Source organism: Poromitra crassiceps, assembly GCF_964638095.1.
Source record: "Poromitra crassiceps genome assembly, chromosome: 3".
Lineage (NCBI taxonomy): Eukaryota > Metazoa > Chordata > Actinopteri > Beryciformes > Melamphaidae > Poromitra > Poromitra crassiceps.
In genome coordinates this window covers 1327871-1343331 of record NC_139625.1, presented here as the reverse complement: position 1 = coordinate 1343331, position 15461 = coordinate 1327871, and the positions used below count along the sequence as shown (strand labels likewise).

At 43.4% G+C, this 15461-nt stretch overlaps 1 protein-coding gene and 1 long non-coding RNA gene across 3 annotated transcripts in view; one reads left to right on the top strand and one right to left on the bottom strand.

The window, feature by feature from the left end:
• LOC310773412 (kelch domain-containing protein 2-like) overlaps window positions 1-15461 on the top strand; it is a 52497-nt gene that overhangs the window by 25651 nt on the left and 11385 nt on the right. For both annotated transcript variants that reach the window (XM_083633288.1, XM_083633289.1), the window contains exon 7: window positions 10266-10349. In XM_083633288.1, the coding sequence (XP_083489414.1) occupies window positions 10266-10349 (84 nt within the window). The remainder of the gene's footprint in view (window positions 1-10265; window positions 10350-15461) is intronic.
• LOC310773413 lies at window positions 4845-5781 on the bottom strand. The gene is made up of 3 exons (XR_014552534.1): window positions 5457-5781; window positions 5145-5299; window positions 4845-5039 (listed from the first exon to the last, which is right to left on the bottom strand). It is a non-coding gene; the product is annotated as an uncharacterized lncRNA (long non-coding RNA).

Here is a 15461-nt window from a genome sequence, read left to right as displayed (position 1 = left end):
GGCTGCAGTTGGTGGCGATAATGCACCTCTAAGCTGGTATGCTGCCAACCAGCACGAACACTGAATACAAATAAGCAGAACCTTTTAACTGTAACAACACACTGTTTTTATTTCTCATAACTATTCAGCTTAACTTTTCTTCAAACATCAACATAATAAACAAAATAAGACTTTTGCCTACTAGTGCAACTTGAGAAGAGGCTAATACGAACAATAGTGCAATCAGAATGGACTGGCAAAAAAAAAAAATTTTTTTTTTTTTTTTTTTTTAGGTTTTTTCGGTTTGCACGTGATCAAACCGGTTTGGGCTCGTATACCGAACCGAACCGGTAAAACCGGAAATCGACCCATGCCTAGTGTCTACATTATAGTTCTTTATCATAAACCTTGTTAAAGGATGCTGTTCTTGATTGCCTTCTCTATTTTGGAAATTACTGATATAGCTCCTAAGTTGTAGATATTTATAAAAGTTTGACTGGGCTAAAATAAATTTATTTGATATTGCTTCAAAGGAAATTATATCATTTTTAATTAACATTTGCGAGAATATTTGTAAACCTTTTGATGACCAGAGTTTTAATATATTGTCCATTTTATTCGGTTTAAATTGAGGATCCCAAGCCATTTCTCTGAGATAAAGTAGTTCATTATTTATTTTATATTTTTTGCAGATTTGTTTCCAGTTATTTAATGTATTATTCGTGCATCTATTTTGTCCTTTTAATTGTGCCATGTCTTTTTTATCTATAAAAGGTAAGGTCTTTATTGAAAATGGTGCCAGCTCTTTTTCTATCATAAACCACTTAGCTCTTGTGTTGTCGTTAGTCCACTTCATTATAGTACTGATTTGTGTCGCCTGAAAATATTTCTGTAGATCTGGCAGTGCTAATCCGCCATATTGTTTGGATTTGATCAGTGTTTTAAATTTAACTCTTTTCCTTTTGTTATTCCAGATGAAATTAGTTATCATTCCATTCCATCTTTTAAAACTTTTTGGGGGTATTGAAACCGGTAGGGCTTGAAAGAGGAAGAGGAAACGTGGAAGAACCATCATTTTTATAGTATCTACTCTACTAAAAATTGAGTCGGGTATTGTTTTCCATCTATTGAGGTCTTGTTTAATTTTTTCCTCTAGGTTCTGATAATTGAGTTCATAAATTTGGCTTAAATCACTATGGATTCTTATTCCTAAATATTTTATTATACTTTGGTTCCATTTAAACCTGATATTTCCTTTACACTCCTCTGTCAATTGTTTGCCTATACATATGGACTCACATTTACTTTCATTAATTTTATATCCTGAATAGTCACTGTATTATTTTATAGTTTTTATAAGTTCTGGAAGTGAGGATTCAGGAGAGGTAAGATATAGGATAACATCATCAGCATATAGGGCTAATTTATGATTTTCCTGACCTATAGTTAGTCCCTTTATTTTATCTTGCTGTCTGATTGCTTCAGCAAGCGGTTCCATACAAAGAGCGAAGATAAGTGCAGACAGCGGGTCCCCTTGTCTGGTCCCCTTATATATATTGAAGCGTCTTGATAAAGTGCCATTAACTCTCACTTGTGCAACTGGGTTTTTATACATTGTTTTTAACCATGAAATAAAAGTGGAATGAAAACCAAATGTTTTTACTGTTGTAAAGATGTAGGGCCACAAGACCCTATCAAAGGCTTTTTCCGCATCAAGCGTCAACAGAAGTAAATCTTTCTTATTTTTTTGTGAGTAGTCAATTATACTTAAAGTGCGTCTTATATTATCTGATAATAATCTATTAAAAATAAAACCAGACTGATCACGATCTATTATTTCTGGCAAGATATATTTAAGCCTATTTGCTATAATAGCTGTTAATATTTTTTGGTCTGTATTCAATAATGATATTGGTCTATATGAAGATGTATCTGTTTTATCCTTTCCTTCTTTATGTATAACTGTAATTACAGATGAATTCCATGTTGATGCCCAAGTACCCGATTCTAGGGCAAAGTTGTATGCATTTTGTAATAGAGGTGTCAGTAGTTCTTCAAAATCTTTATAGAATTCATTAGTATACCCGTCATCTCCTGGGGCTTTTTCTTTTTTTAACTTCTGTTGTTATTTTTTTTATAAGTTTAAAGTTTTGTAGTGGCGAGACTTGATTTAATTTAAGTTTCTCAAGGTATTTTTCTGTTCTGGTTATATCTATATTATTAACATCATCTTTATACAGGTCCTCATAGTATTTAGCAAAGGCTTCTGCTATTTCGTCTTTATCTGTTAAAGTTTTAGCTGTATCATCTTTTAACTTAGTAATATAAGCTTTGCTTTTTTGTTTCTTAAGTCTGTAGGCTAAAATTTTCATTGATTTTATTCCCCCATCATAGTTTTTTTGCTTTGTAAATATTAATGATTTCTCCACTTCTTCTGTCAATAATTTATCTAATTCAGCACGTTTCTTCTTCAGCTCTTTATTTAGTTTAGAATCCTGTGATTTTTTATGTTTATTTTCCAGTGTTTTTATTTGTAGTTCAAGTTCTATTTTAATTTGTTCCCGTTGTCTTTTCTTTATTGATGAATACTTGATTATTTCTCCCCTTAGGACTGCCTTCGCCCCTTCCCATAGGATTATACTATTGATTTCTTCTGTATCGTTTAATTCCAGATATTCACTAAGATTTTTTTTGACTGTCTCTTTTAGGCCTTCATCTTGTAGAAGGGAATTATTCATCCTCCATAAGTATTTCCCTTTTTTTTAAGTTTAAATTCACTCTTAGAATAACCATAGCATGGTCTGATAATGTCATTGTTCCGATAGTGCATTTTTTAATAGTGGTTATATCCTTATTAAACATGAGAAAATAGTCCAGTCTATTATATGTAGAGTGTCTATTAGAAAAATATGTATAATCATTTGTTTTTGGATGAAGTGTTCTCCATACATCTATGATTCCCAGTTCAATCATGAGAGGCCAGTTGGTAGGATTTAACAAACTTTATTTAGCAATCGGCATGCATGGCAAATACTTTGGCGCATGACTCCATTAGCCAGTGGCGCTGCTCTTGAGGCAAGAGGAGGGCATCTGCGTAGGCTAGGAGATCCCCCCCCAGTGGGGGATCAGGAGTCACGACTCGTTGGTGGCGGACTGGGGAGGTGGGTGGGGCAAAACAACGCTTCGGAGGACGGCTCAGGGGAGATGGACTGCCGTGAAGCTGCTGCTGCTATGATCGGCCAGAGAGAGAGAGGTGACGTAGAACCCTTGCTATATATATGAGAATTAACTGACGTCATATCTGACGTCGTTACAGACGTCATACTAAGACTTTGACTGACCACGTCATACTAGAACTTGACTGACGTCAGGGGGTGATCAGATTAGATTATGCACGAATGGCCTTCAGCTTGAAATATGGTCTAGAGACCTCACATCTTTACATGCCCTCCTTAGAATATTCGCTTTTCTCTCAGATGTATGTTTTACCTTGGCTGTTGAGTCTAAATTGGAATTTAAAACTAGATTCAAATCACCCCCGACAATAATTGTTCCTTTTCCTTGGGTTACTATTAAATCTATGATTTGATTCATAAACTCAGTGCTCTCATCTGAGGGGTAGTAAATATTTATAAGAGTTATTTCAATGTTTTCTATTTTGCCCATAACCAAAACAAACCTTCCTTCCTTGTCTACTATACTATTTATCTTCTGAAATGGTAAATGATTTTTTATAATAGTGGCCACTCCTCTTCTTGATGAGCTGTATGAGGAGGAAAAAACTTGAGCATTTGCAATTTTACCTAGCTTCTTATGTTCTTGTTGTGTCAAATGTGTTTCTTGAAGGAACAAGATGTCCCCCTTTTCTCTTTTCATCTGTATTAGGATCTTTTTTCTCTTAATACAATTATTGAGACCATTTACATTTTGAGAAATAATATTCAGATCACCCATTTATTTCAGAAGAAATGTACCTAAGAGTTAAATATTTTGTTTTACTAAAATGTATGTAGGATTTCAAGTTTTCTGTGTAGTTATTTTGTCCCGAGGAATCAGAAGAGCGCGTGTAACAAACAAAAAACAAACAAAAAAAAGACATGTGCATTATAATGATAAACATACAACAAACAATTATTATTTTATTATTTTATGCTACCTTAGAAACTGGGTAGCTGAATGTTTTAGTCCATGCGTATCTCATTGCATGGATAGTGTGTGTTCACTCATGAACACCTAATCTAAAAAGAAAAGAAAATGTATGGAAAATAAATCTTTAGAAGGCAGTCTCCTTTCTTCCCATTATTCTGAAAGTAAAATGTCCGTTTATCAATTTAAACTTTATTTATGCATAACATAAACATAACAAAGGAATTTCTGTATCTGTTCTTTTTAACTATGGGGGCACGAAGGCAGAGCCCGGAAGGAAGCAGCTCATATTCAAACCTCAGAGGGTGGGCATTATCTGATGGACACAGCTTTTTTCAGCACCTGATTATTACAGATCTGGTCCAGGCTTCTGAACTGGGTTCCGGCTATTTTCGAAGCCACCTTCACTATTCTCCCCAGGGAGTTCTTGTCTTTAGTACAAAGATTACCATTAGGGTTGGGAACCGTTCACATTTGAATCGATACCGGTACGGTACCGGTACCTGGAATTCGGTACGGTACCAAAAACGGTACCTTTTTCGATACTTTTTTGAGTAAAAAAAAAAAAATTGCTACAACAAAAATGTACAGTTTCTAAAACAAATAAGTCCAAACTTCTCAATTTCAACATTGTTCTTTATTTAGATTTTTTTTTGTTTAGCAGCAGCACCCAACAAAATAAAACCCCTCCCTCCCTCCCTCCCTCCCTCCCTCTTCCCTCCCAAACCAAGAGTTTACTTGTGCAAGGTAATGGTCTGCTCCATCCATCAGCGGTCACTGCAATATGGTCAACTGCCCTGAGTTCCTCCTTCACATTCTTCTTCTCAACACGACACCAAGCTGGAATAAGTGTGTTTGTGAGAAGGTCTCTGGAGGGAGGGGAGTATTTTGGGTTCAGGGTCCCTGTCATCTCCCTATATATAGACAATAAAAATAACTATTGTTAGTAACTTAGCTTACTCTATGAATATCACACACACACACATTATCACCCATTTATACATAAATAAATAATTTACCTGAACCATGGAGACTCCACCGTTGCGAAGGGCAACATGCCTTTTACAATGAAGGCAGTCACTGGCCCTGTGGCACTCATTTACTTTCTGCCGGGGTAAAGCTGCTTTCTTCGCCAGGGTGAAGGGTGTCTCCTGTGCGACTCTCACACGGTGGCCTAGCAAAGAAAGCAAGAGTGTAACGTTGAATAACACGTCTCACGGTGACACGAACTGAGGATAATAATAACGTTAGCAACGCTAGTTACGCTACTAAACATGCTAAGCTATAAGCTACAACTATCCAGCTAACGTTAGCTAATTAAATGACGTTACCTGATGTTGAAGAAGTCGACGCCTCACTTGCGACACTTGAAGTTTCGTCGTCGTCGCTGTCCGTTTCAGCTAACGAAGCAGAGGAGCTGCTGGCTGTAGGTGCTTTGCTGCTGGTGGGGCTGCAGCGTCCACCCTCAGGCTATCGAACACTTTACAGTCTTCCGCATTTAAAAAGATTTTATGCTTGACCAAGTGTTTCCTCAAGTTAGAGGTGTTCCCCTGGCCAGCTTTGCACTTCGCATCGCAAATGTTACAGCGAGCGTTGTCTGAGTCTATCTTTGTGAAGTGTAGCCAGTGCCACACTTTGGACCGCAAGCGAGAGGCCATCTTCTTCTCTTCAGCTTGTTTTGGCAGTGACGTGATGACGTAACCCACCCTCGTGTGTGTTGCCTTCAAGTTTGCGTCGGAATTTCTATCTCGCTCGCTGTCTTTGTATCACTGAGATGCGTTCAAGTACCGACATTTTTAAATTATAATAGAAAAAAAAAAGTACCGAAATGAGGTACCGTTTCATGTCATGTGAACTGATACTCGGTAGTACCGCCCACTTTCGGTCGGTGCCTGTAAAAGTACCGAGTTCGGTACCCATCCCTAATTACCATACCAGCAGATTATGGAAAATGAAATGACAGACTCCACAAAAGCACTATAGAACATTTTCATCAGAGTTTTATCAACCTGAAATTTGGCCAGCTTCCTAAGGCAGAAAAGGCGCTGCTGACCTTTCTTACACAGCATGTCGGTATTCAGATCAAACTTCAGCTTGCTGTCAATTACCGTACCCAGATATTTGTAGTCTGTCACTATATCGACAGGCTGACCGTTGACAAAACTGCTCTGGGGAACAGGGGGGGGAACGTCTCAAATCAATACAAACCTCTTTCGTTTTGGAAACGTTGAGTTGTAAGGAAGCGTTTTCGCACCAAGAAACAAAGTCGTCAATGACTTGGCCGTGTCCTACATCATCATCGTCAAGCAGACTGACGATGACAGAATCGTCAGCGTACTTGACGATGAATCTGTTGGCGAAACGGCTGCGACAGTCGTTGGTATATAGAATATATAAGAAAGCAGATAAAACACAGCCTTGGGGCGAGCCGGTAGAGGACAATAAGATACTGGACAGTATCCCATTGACCCTCACCTGCTGAGATCTATTCGTTAGAAAGTCTAGAATCCAACCAACGAGGCACTTATCCAGACCGAAAGAGCTGGTTAATTTCTCCACCAGAATGTGCAGCTGGATGGTGTTAAATGCTGATGAGAAATCAGCAAAGAGCAGTCTAACGTGATTCTTACTGCCCTCTAGATGCTTGAATATGAGGTTCAGTAAGGTGGCTGTAGCATCCTGCACGCCTCTATTAGCACGATAGGCAAACTGAAGTGGATCGAGCAAAGAGTCAGTTTTTGTTACTAGCTCATCCTTCACTAGCCTCTCGAACTGTTTCATGACCAGGGAGGTTAGGGCCACTGGCCGGAAGTCGTTAAGTGATTTTGGATTGGTGCACTTGGCAACAGGAACTAGAATCGATTTTTTCCAAAGGGACGGCACCCTCTGCTGGCGGAGTGACAGATTAAAAATATGGCTGAAAATGGGACCTAATTGCTCAGCACATACCTTTAAAATACGCCCGCTTAAGTTGTCTGGGCCAGGGCTTTTTTTAGGTTTGCACCCTTTGAGACATCTTATTACCTTTTGCTCGTCGAAGAAGCGGTTCAAAGGGGGGGCCAGAAGGAGACTGTCTCTCATCACAGAGTGTTTCTCACTAAAATCGCGAGTCTCAAATCGACCATAGAAGTCATTAAAACTCTGAGCCAGATCAGCATCAGACTGAAAACCATTTAACTGGATATTCTTCTTACTACCTACCTTGAGCCCAGTAATACATTTCATGCTGTCCCAGGCGGAACCTAGATTATTTGTACGGAGCTGAGACTCTATTTTCTCCTTGTATTTCCTTTTACTTTTCCATATCTCCTGTCTAATCTCCTTCTGCAGGCTGCGCATCTCAGAGAGTTTTCCTTCTCTGAAGGCCTTTCTCTTACGGCTAAGGAGCATTTTAAGGGCCTTAGACACCCAGGGCTTACTATTAGGAAAGATCTTAATCTTTTTATCTGGAATCACAATGCTTTCACAATAATGGGACCAGCTACTAACAACATCAGTCAGTTCATCAATGTCTACAGAGGATTCTTGAAACATCTCCCAGTCAGTGGAGTCAAGGCAACCTTGTAGAGTTAAACAGGCATCATCGTTCCAGTCTTTAACAGTGATAGTCTGCACCTTACCACGTTTTAATGCTGTACGATAGACAGGAATTAGATGGATGCAATTGTGATCGGACAGACCTAAAGGAGGGAGGGGGATGGATTTGTATGCACCTTTGATGGAGCCATAACATAAGTCCAGTGTTTTGTTGTGTCTTGTTGGGCAAGTGACATACTGATGAAAGTCTCTGAGTGTTTTCTTCAGAGTGCAGTGATTCATTAGCCTGGTAAACCGCCCGTCACGTGAACTCACATTTCATTTGGTTCTCCGTGACGGTCTGGACCCGCACAGGCAGTTTAAGATGATTGGTCGAGCCATGCCGGCCATTGCCGGGCCGACGAATCAGCGGCGGCCGTAGGCGGGCAGGCTCGTCTGGGCAAGTAGTGGGTACATGGTCTTTGTAGTTCTTTTCACTCGTCAACATCGCGGAAGTGACAGGCAGTCTGAATGAAATTGAATGTAATGTTCCCAATTCTATGTATTAAATTCTAAAAAACGACCCTCAACATTTGGGAAGGCTAAGCCACACAACTAGTTCGTTATAATCTAACTAAATGCTTCGAAGGTGACTTTACGACCGCGAGGACTCAATCAATGAATACCACGGAGATCATCCACAGGCACCTTCCGCGATCTGATTGGTTGAAGTTAACACCCACCAGCGGTGATAGACAGATGGGTCATCCAATCACCTGCCAAGTAGCTTGGACAAAGTGCCCGCCTCCTTCAGCGGGTCTGGTGACTTCAAACCCAGATCGACTGGTTTAGTGAAACCTATGTGGAGCTATACCGTCCATCTGGCAGCGTCAGGTTAGTGATTCATGTCACCTAGAATGATATTGGGAGCATCAGGAGAAATGGATTGGAGTCTTTGTACAACTTGATAGATAGTTTCACAGGCTTTGCTCTCATTCGCCTTCGGATGAATATAAACAATTGTCACAAACAGTTGGGGAAACTCACGAGGCAGATAAGGTGGACGGAGTGACACAGAGAGCAGCTCTACATCGGCAGTACAGATTTTCTCCCGGACAATGACAGATTTGCACCATCGCTTATTAATATATAAACATACCCCGCCTCCAGAGGACTTGCCTGTTGCCACTGGATCTCTATCCAGCCGGAAAGGAGACCCGAAACCTTCAGTCTCAAGGTCCGTGTCCGAGTCCCTATCAAGACAACCAAGTCTCGGTGAAGGCTAAAATACAGGCATCACGAAAGTCATGATTATATCGGACCTGTGCCTGAAGTTCATCAGTTTTATTACGCAGGGATTGAGCGTTCGATAAGATAATTGAAGGCAGCGGAATACGGGAGAGCGGCTGGTTTTTCAGCTTCAAACGAGCGCCGGCACTTCTCCCCCGCTTCCTAATCCTGGACCTACGATCACGTCCCCCGGGGAGGTCCGGAGAGCCTGTAGACCGGAGCACATCGAAGCTGGGAAGTGAGAGGTCAGCCGGAGGATCGTATGTGTTCCACTGTAAAAGTAGCTCCCTGCTATACTGGAGTCTGGCAGGGCGCTCGGGAGTCAGAAGCGTGTGACCCAGGCTCCAGACTAGGTGAAACGCCAGCCACGCCAGAAACGTAGCATAGTAATCCATGCTTGCTGCTTAGTGAGAGTCACCAAGCAGAGGGTTCCCAGGGACAGCAGGCTCTTGAGCCTCCCAGGCCCATAAAAGAGAATTCCTGTGTCGCCGAGCTCTGTAGAGAGGCCGCTGGGTCCCACGGTGAAGAAAGACGGGACGCTTTGCAAAAGAAGGCAGCTGGCGATGACGCTGGTGTCAGCGTGAGGGAAGCTAGCTTGCTAGCTGGTAGGGTAGCTAGCCTGCTACCAGATACCAACGGGCGCAGACGGTGGCAGAGATTTCTTGGTTCAGCGGGCTCCTGTGGAAGGGTTCCCGATTAGCCGAGCTCTGTAGAGGTAGAATTCTACCGGAGTCTCTTGGTATAGGAGGACAATTAGTAGAGATAAGTCCTCTGGCTATCGGTACAACAGGAGCCGTGGTGTTAGCTCTGTTAGCTTAGCACAGGCTAGCACAGGATACTGGGAAACAAAGAAAGACCGCAATTTCAACGCAACGTTACTAACGATTGTTGCAGAACAAACTTCAGTTGTAGGAACACTTAAACACAATGAACTGCTAGTACTAGAAGACGTAAAAAACAACATAAAAACAACGTAAAACACCAGACACGCACTCTACGCTTGCTGCTGGTCGCTGCATGAGCATGCGCCCGAGTCTATCGACTCGGGCGCATGGGGGGGTTGAGACATCACTTTTCCTCAGCCTACAATGCTGTTTAAAAAAAGCGCCAAAATGCTTGGAGCTTTATGGACAAAGCATCATCTTCTCTGGCAAACACACTACATCTCAACAAATCATGTGACTTCATGCCATGTTTGTCATGTGACTTTTCTAGCATGAATTTACAACTGATGATGGTGTTTGGATGAACACCGAAATGTCTTGTTTGTACTTTTTTAGTCCAGTGCTTTTAAACTTCATTCTTCTTTTAAACTCCCTGTGGTTGTGTTGCAGTGGGACAGTCCTGGGCGAGGTTGGAACAATCACATCCATATCCTGGACCTGGAGACATCAACATGGAGCCAACCCATCACCAAGGTGAACATGTGCACACACACACACACACACACACACACACAGACACACACACACACACACAGCCAATGTCAACACACATACACTTATGGCCCAATCCCACCGCAGCTAGTAGCGCGGTCCCGCTCCGCTCGACTCGACTTTTGGTCTCATCCCACCGGTATAAACCGGCCCAGCTCGGTTAGATTTGGGGCTGAGCTGGGCTACTTTTAGTACCTGCCTCGTCGGGGTTCTATTCTGTCAACCCGGGTCCATACCGTGACGTGAAAACATTGTAGGCGACTGATTGGTCAGGCAGAATCGTGTTTACTCTCCATATCCTACTGACTGTCAATGCAGCGCTGCATACCAGTTTACCTTCTTTTCTCTTCTATTATGCTTTTCTATCAGTCTTTTGTTTTGCTGCCTTCGCCTCTGGTGAAATAAAATCGGCGCGGTGGTTTCAATTGTCCAAAAGTCCGCTGCTCTGAAGCGCTTGTGTAGTTAGTGCTGCGTCGGCTCCGCTAGGCCGCAGGCGCCTGGTGAAGCCGCGGTTTTGCCTGGTGAGAGGCCGCGGGGGTAGAGGCTTCACTCTAGCGCTCTCTCTCTCTCTCTCTCTCTCACACACACACACACACACACACACACACACACACACACACACACACACACACACTGTAGGTAATTTAGAGGCACCAGTATTTCATAAACAGTTTAAAAGTTCTGTGTATGGATTTAATTGTAACGTTATGTTATAGCCTATTTCAGAACATGGGTGGAGGGCAGATATGCGGTCGCTGTGACGACCAGGTGTGGGCGGGGGCAGATGAAGGGCGGTCGAAGCAGAACGTCCATCGGGTTGAAGCAAGTAGAGCCGAGTGGTGACGGGCTGTGCAGGGCTGTAAAATGTGGTGGAATTGAGCCAATAGTGTGCAGACAGAGAGCCAACTACTCTTAAAGGTGCTGTAAGTGGTATTCAATTAAAAACTGAATTAAAAATAGAATAAAGTGGCGATCCTCAAAGTCTGGACTCCGGTCCGCATCCGGAGCCAGATGCCGTACTGTCCGGACCGAGCCCTATAACCTACAAATCATTGAGAATTGTTACATTTTCACGGAGCGTTTCTATTTTAACCGGCACCTGCTTTTCTAGCCTTTATGTTACTGGTTTATCTGCCAGGAAGCTCACAGACCAATGCATGCGCTGTAAATCATCACACGTGATGCTACTCAGCCAATCAAATATCATCGATTCTGCCTGTCTGTGGCCTGCTTCCCAGTGCTGCTGCGAGCGAGTGACACACGGAGGAGAGGCGAGAGACTGGGAGAAATGCGAGAGATAGAAGTAATTTCACATGGCGTGCTCTAAAAAGAAACAAGTAGACAATGTTCATGTCATTCTGGCCAATACTCCACTTCTGTTATAACACTTCAGTCTGGAATATGGAATATCTTTCAATAATCTTCATGACTAAAAGGCTTAAAGTAATCTCATGTGTAAGAAATGACTGTTCTACAGTCATTTCTTGCAGCCCTGGGGCCGGGGGCAAAATGTGGCCCCAGGGCCGGACTCAAAGAAAAACAAAACGACCCTAAAAAACTCAATAAAAGGCAGAATTATGTTAATAAATCTTATCTGCTACAGCCATTGGATTTGTATCACTATTATATCAGGAGATTAACAAGAAATTACCAATCACAACGGGAGAGAGGGTTAAAAATAGGGAGACTCCCATGAAAATCAGGAGTGTGGCAGGTATAATCTCCAATGTGTGGCCCTTCACTTACTTGATGTTAACTCATTGAGTGCCAGCCACTTTTGGAGAACGGACGCTCCCAGTGCCAGAGTTTCAGAGCGTTTTCAGTGATTTCTCGAGGCCCACAGAATATTGTGTGATATTACTATGTAAACACCGAACACGTACAAAGAACGATGAGACTCTCTTCTATCATCTGCAAAAAAAAGTTTATTGATCCCATTTTCCGTTCTTTAGTTATGAGCCGGAGAAGATAGGCTGTTTTGAGCAAAAAGACACTTTTCAAATTAGAAGCTGAGTTATTCCGCCTTTTGTGAAATGCAGCATTTCAAGCACATTCACTGAGTCTGAAGATAATATTTTATGATGTAGTGACGTGGTGTAGTTGTGTGGTGCCTGCGTGCCCCACCCCCCTCTTCCCCCCTCAGCTGCAAACTCCTCCCCACACTACACAGCCTCACGCACCCAGTCTATTTTCGGAGCGCTCCGTTTGTTTGCGCCGGGCGGCTCCCAGCGCGAGCAATCTATATGGCTCTGGCTGCAGCATGCATCGGTTTCTCTTTGATCACGGCTTTTTATGCCTCCGCCGGCGAAGCCAGGCCGAAGGCATTATGGATCCGGGTTGTCCGTCCGTACGGCCGGCCGTCCGTACGGATGTCCGTCCGTACGGATGTTTGTTAACGCCATATCTGAGGAACGCCTTGACGGAATTTCATCAGATTCGCCTTAAACATTCACTTAGGCTCAAGGATGATCTGATTAGATTTTGGTGGTCAAAGGTCAAGGTCACTGTGACCTCTCGAACGCCATTTTCAAGCTTGTTAACGCGATATCTGAGGAACGCCTGGACGGAATTTCATCAGATTCGCCTTAAACATTCACTTAGGCCCAAGGATGATCTGATTAGATTTTGGTGGTCAAAGGTCAAAGGTCAAGGTCACTGTGACCTCTCGAACACCATTTTCAAGCTTGTTAACGCGATATCTGAGGAACGCCTGGACGGAATTTCATCAGATTCGCCTTAAACATTCACTTAGGCTCAAGGATGAACTGATTCCATTTTGGTTATCAAAGGTCAAAGGTCAAGGTCACAGTGACCTAACAAATGCCATTTTCAAGCTCGGTAACGCCATATCTCAGTAACACCTTGACTAAATTTCTTCACATTTGGCTCAAATATCCAATTCTGCAAAGAAACGCCTTGATGCAATTTCTTCCAATTTGGCTCCTACATCCACTTGGACTCAAGAATGAACTAATGGCGGAGGCATAAGTCCGCGTTGCGGTCGTTCTAGTTCTTCCTGTTTTCCGGACCTTTCTGTAATCTGGAGAGCACTGTCGCCACCTACTGGGTCGGTAAAATAGGTTATAGACCTCCAATAGCTACAATATTTGTACAGGAGATGTATCGGGCATTGATCCACGTCCCACCGTCAAAAAACGCAATTGACGACAATCGTCGTCTTTGGCACTCTACGTTAGTATTCGAATTGACGACAACTGTCGTCATTGGCACTCAATGAGTTAAAGTCCCTGGAAACCAGAAATATTTTATTATTATTTAGCATTTTGAGTTCATCACATCACAGGAATCTATGTTAATAAGCCACCAGCCAAATTTGAACAATGATGAACGTCGCAAAGTATATAAATTTAGGTTTGACAGTCATGACAAAAGTCATGAGAATCAATTAGATTTTAGAGTGTATTTTCTCCCGCAGACTGTGTGGGCGAGTCCCGTGTGTGTGTGTGCGTGCAAGACTACAGGTCTCTGAGAGAGAGAGCGCGAGAGAGAGGGGGGGGGGGAAACGGAGAAAGAGAGATTGAGTGCGTGTGTCGAACACACACACACTGTGTGTGTGTGTGTGTGTGTGTGTGTGTGTGTGTGTGTGTTCGTTCGTTGCTCGGAGAGGGAGAGACTGTTGCTGCGACTGCACAGCGCTACCCTGTGTGTGTAACCTCGCGTCACCAGGCTGTGTGTCTCTCTCTGTGCTCTCTCTCTCACTAGTCCCGAGAGAGAGAGAGAGAGAGAGAGCGCGAGAGAGAGCGAGCATAGCATAGCATAGCAAAGCATAGCGCTCGGCACACAGAGTGGGAGAGAGACACACAGACACTGAGTGAGCGCTGTGGGGGCAAAGAACGGACAAAAGGAGAAGGGCGAGTTGCGCACGTGTACAAAGGTTATATAGAGCTTATGACGTCATAAGCTCCTGCATTTTAGCACCTCGCGCACTGCTCTCTTCAATGAGGAAGTACCTTGTAGAATCTTGTAGAAAAGTGTCGATTTTAAGGCTTTGGGTTGAAAGTAATGTACTGTATAATAATTTCTGAGGGACACAATTACTAACATAAGACCCTAAATAACATAGTTAGAACGTTTTTGTGGATTCTGGTTTCCAGGGACTTTAAGTCAGTATGGCCCTCAGGAAAAACATGTTGCCCACCCCTGAACTAAGGTCTTTAAAGACGAGGGGAGACATCTTGCCCTGTCGCTTGGACCGGCCAGCAGGGTCTCGCTGTCCTTCTCCCGCTCATGTGCAGTGCAGGCAGACACAGAGAGCATGTAGCCTACGTAGTCAGTGCAGGCAGACACAGAGCATGTAGCCTACGTAGTCAGTGCAGGCAGACACAGAGCATGTAGCCTACGTAGTCAGTGCAGGCAGACACAGAGCATGTAGCCTACGTAGTCAGTGCAGGCAGACACAGAGCATGTAGCCTACGTAGTCAGTGCAGGCAGACACAGAGCATGTAGCCTACGTAGTCAGTGCAGGCAGACACAGAGCATGTAGCCTACGTAGTCAGTGCAGGCAGACACAGCATGTAGCCTACGTAGTCAGTGCAGGCAGACACATAGCATGTAGTCTACGTAGTCAGTGCAGGCAGACACAGAGAGCATGTAGCCTACATAGTCAGTGCAGGCAGACACAGAGAGCATGTAGCCTACATAGTCAGTGCAGGCAGACACAGAGAGCATGTAGCCTACGTAGTCAGTGCAGGCAGACACAGAGAGCATGTAGCCTATGTAGTCAGTGCAGGCAGACACAGAGAGCATGTAGCCTACATAGTCAGTGCAGGCAGACACAGAGAGCATGTAGCCTACGTAGTCAGTGCAGGCAGACACAGAGAGCATGTAGCCTACGTAGTCAGTGCAGGCAGACACAGAGAGCATGTAGCCTACATAGTCAGTGCAGGCAGACACAGAGAGCATGTAGCCTACGTAGTCAGTGCAGCCAGACACAGAGAGCATGTAGCCTACATAGTCAGTGCAGGCAGACACAGATAGCATGTAGCCTACGTAGTCAGTGCAGGCAGACACAGAGAGCATGTAGCCTACGTAGTCAGTGCAGGCAGACACAGAGAGCATGTAGCCTACGTAGTC